Source organism: Mirounga angustirostris, unplaced genomic scaffold, assembly GCF_029215605.1.
Source record: "Mirounga angustirostris isolate CCGP_5_RB_7025 unplaced genomic scaffold, mMirAng1.0.hap1 SCAF_15, whole genome shotgun sequence".
In the NCBI taxonomy this organism is placed as follows: Eukaryota; Metazoa; Chordata; class Mammalia; order Carnivora; family Phocidae; genus Mirounga; species Mirounga angustirostris.
Window position 1 is genome coordinate 33,555,411 of NW_026991723.1, and position 3,842 is coordinate 33,559,252.

Here is a 3,842-nt window from a genome sequence, read left to right on the forward strand (position 1 = left end):
GAAGTAATTATGAGCCTTTGTAAACTCATTTCCATGCCATAAAGAGATTCTACAACCCATGAATCATAATTAAACAGGTGTTCTTATATTACTGAGTAATAATCCACTGATTTTTGAGCCTGTTTATCCTACTCACCCCACTTCATCCCCAACAAAAGGGAAGACAATAGGGGCACTATGTGTACTTCATGCCTTGCAGGACTGAAGTGGTATATCCCTTTTGTCTCTGAAGATCAGACTCATCTCTAAAACAAATTAGATTTCTGACTTTGCACTGGCAGAAACCAAAGCAAATTTTCCAAAGTTAAAAAAAAAAAAAAAACAACTATTAGTTTCAAATTTAACAAACTTACTTTTTTTGGGGGGGAGTGTTATTCCCACTTAAATGCCCACAGACATAGTAAAGAATCATTTTACTCAAACCTAGTAAAACAGCTCCAAGTTGGGAAGAACCAAACATACCTTGGCAATACTCTAGTGAGCAGGCAAGTTTATTTGGAAAAAACTCTTATTTGCTTACACACTAGTACAAATTCTGAGATGTTAAAATTATATTAAAAGTTATTCTATTTATTCAGTAGGTCAATCCAAGACCAAAAGTTAGATTTATGTATTTTGGTTTAACCCCCCAAAAATGTTGGGAATACAGTCATTCAGCATTAGATCCAGGCACTTCTACATACTAGTAACAGCTCTGAAGGGACTTGCTCAACATCGTACACACTGTGATCGGCAGCTAACTTGACTATCTTTCTGCTATGAAAAACAGCAATGTATAACTTTATAGAGAAGCTAGGGTATATCAGAAATGAAAAAAAACTGGTAGGAAGCACAGGCTTCTCTTAGAAATGAACTGTCAAATTTTAAGTCATTATCTCAAAAGCATGTCAATGTCATAACAGAAACATTTCCAGTGGTTGTGGACAAAGAACCAAACGTTTTTGTTTTCAATGATAAATGTGAATTTCTCTCAATTTTTTTGGTACTTTTAATTATATGCTGATTTTTGTTTCATAAAGGTAATTCTTGCCTCTTTGGAATCATCCGAGTTCTGAAAGACTAGAAGGAGAACTAAACAAGTCCTAGATGCACCACTGACTTGCTGAATGACCCTGGACAAATCACCAGGATTATTTTTAAGTTTCACTTACCATCAATGAAATAGAGTAGCTTTGAAACTCTCATAAGGTGATATATTTGATAACGCCTTGGAAATTACAAGCAGTGCACAGATAAAAAGTTTTATGTACTTCTGCACATCGCATGATGCCAATCGACTGTTAATAGGTGTGGACCCAATACTAGGAAAAGTACAGAGAACTATTTAAAATAATAGTTTAGTTCATTTTCCAACTTGGTTTATCATTTCCTCTTTTTTTTTAACTTAAAAATTTTTAACTTTTTTTTTTTTTTTTTTAATTATTATACCAGATAAGACACAGAACTTTTTCTCTTCTCTGAGGGATTTATTGTTCCCTGTGGAGCCTGAGAAAGCGGCCACAACACTCATGGCCAAAGAATAACAACCCACATTTGTCTTTTCAGTCTTGTAGTATCCTCAGGACTGAAGTCTGTCAATGTCCATTTGTCTGTCCAGAACATCCATAAGTCCCATGCTTGTTCTGGTGTCCTGGGGACATGGACAGATGACGACAAATTCATAGGTAGTACTTTCAATCAACACGGAAGGCCTTTCCTTTGGGGTCTGAAAGGATGACTACACCCCAACAAGCAATGCCTAGAGAAAAAAACAAAAAAACAACAGCACCTTACATGGTTGTTAAACCTCAGTTTACTAGGTGCTTTCATATATGCCACCTTATTTAATCCTCACAACACTCCTAGAAGATACATCACCATTATATTCTCTTGTAAGAGTCAAACTCAGAAAAGGAAAAGAAAGTTCAGAGGAAAAGAAAAATCGGTTACCTACCCAAGCAAGAAAGGGACTTAAAGAGAACTGATTTGGGGAATCTAATTAAAAAGGTAAGAGATCTGAAAACCTAAAATTCTACCCATTCAATTGGCTTGAGAGTAAAAAGAATTACATTTTACTGTAAGATATCGTAACAATCAATTATTATCATAATAATAACCACATTATTATTATTGCTACAGTTAAGGACTGTGGGCTACTTTACCCATGGTACACCAAAATGTGGGCTTACAAGTCATATCTAAGATGTGACTTCAAAGCCCTAGTTCCTAATCAAGATTATGTACTCTCACTCAGACTTTCTCCAGGATCTGGAGGGGAAAAAATGGGGTCTGGTGCCACCTGGGTCACATCCTGATTATCTGACCTTGAACATAATACTTCTTAGTCTTTGTGCCTTAGTTCGGCGGTAAAAAAGGATTACTATAATCATACCTATATCTAAGCCATTGTTAGGATTAAAAAAATTGAAGCTAGTAAAGTTCTTAATTCTGTGATTTTTCTTTAATGAGGAAAGCGTTCCAACAACTTCCCCTCCCAGACCCTGCTTCTCATTTGGTGTACCTCCGCCACGTGACCAGCCCCGCAACCCGCCCACGTGGCTCCAGCCCACTTCTCCCTCTGCCCCTGCCCAAAGTCCCTGCGTTGCCCCGACTCTCACTGATGCCGATGACCATCTGTGTAATAGTCCCTGGACCAGGGGGGTATCCCAGCTTCATGGGCCTCCGCGCCACCCAGTACACGTACCCGCCCGCCCCTATCAGCCCCGCCCCTGAAAGCACGCGACAGCTCCAGCAGTTATTAAATAGAGGGCCTTCCGCTGGAGAGGTCGGCGCTCCAGGTGCAGGGAGGGGCAGGGACTCGGCGGAGTTGGTGGCCTCAGGAGGCGCAGGGACCTTGATCGGCTGCACAGGCTGGGACAGGAAAGAACCCATGTTCGGGAGCTCGGCTTCAGCTATGGGACTCTGGACGGAACTGACGTAAAAGTTACGGCCGGAAAGCAGAGCGCCGGCGCACTGCACCGGAAGCAGCTTGAGGTCGCTGGGAAATGTAGTTTGGGCCTGCCTCCAACGGGAAAAGATGGTGGCGCGCCTTCGGTTGTGGGTTTGTGTGGCAACAACCTTGGCCTTACCTGAGGCTATCTGTCCCTACACCCAGCCGCAATCACTTTCAGGATTATGACTTAGCCAACCTCCTAAATGTCTGAATTCTTAGTTTCTTTAGAGGAGGAGTCTGGGTTTCTAAGTTTCTTCCCTTGAGCGTGTCACTTCACCTGTCTGGAGGTGTGTAACTCAAAAGAGTTAAGTTTTATATGTGCTTAACTATATGCTAGACAATTTGCTAAGCGATTATCTGCATTATGCCATTTAGTCTTCCAACCCAATGAGGTATCATTTTCCTGAAAAATGATAAAACTGGTTAAGTGACATTGCCATAGTTGAAACCAATACCTGTGTCAATACAGTCAAATTTCTTATATGTCACCTGTACATATTGTCAATGCAAAATGAACAAACTTTTTTTTTTTTTTTTTTTTAATTTTAAAGAGAAAGGAAAAGAGTTTATTCCAGTCCAAGTTAGGATAGCTGCCTGGGGTACACCATATTCACAAAGAAGAGAGTGTTCTGGGGAAGAAACATTTGGTGCAAGGTTATATATGTTTTTGCATAAAGAATTACAAGTCATGATGAAGAACATTCCAGAACATCACAGACTTTATCTTAGTTTTTAATATATTGGAAGGCTGTATGACTTTAATTTTATGAGAACTGGGGAAGTTTCTTTATTTTTCCTGTGTTCAGGATTCTCATTTTTGGTTATTTTCTATTTTACTTATTGTTTATTTATTTAGTTAGTTATTTTTACGATTTTATTTATTTATTTGACAGAGAGCGAGCGAGCGAGT

The 3,842-nt window shown here is 39.4% G+C and overlaps 1 protein-coding gene across 1 annotated transcript; it reads right to left on the minus strand.

The window, feature by feature from the left end:
• Window positions 1-368: 368 nt before the first annotated feature.
• DMAC1 (distal membrane arm assembly component 1) lies at window positions 369-2,921 on the minus strand. The gene is made up of 2 exons (XM_045871024.3): window positions 2,598-2,921; window positions 369-1,738 (listed from the first exon to the last, which is right to left on the minus strand). Exons 1-2 carry the CDS (start codon window positions 2,869-2,871, stop codon window positions 1,674-1,676), a joined length of 339 nt encoding a protein of 112 aa, XP_045726980.1. The 5' UTR covers window positions 2,872-2,921; the 3' UTR covers window positions 369-1,673.
• Between the last annotated feature and the right edge of the window lie 921 nt (window positions 2,922-3,842).

Excerpts from the sequence above, each read along its gene's own strand:
- DMAC1 (XM_045871024.3), bottom strand. The coding sequence starts at position 2,871 with ATGGGTTCTTTCCTGTCCCAGCCTGTGCAGCCGATCAAGGTCCCTGCG. Across the intron at positions 1,739-2,597 it reads ACAGATGGTCATCGGCATCA|GCATTGCTTGTTGGGGTGTA; the intron begins GTGAGAGTCGGG and ends TTTTTTCTCTAG.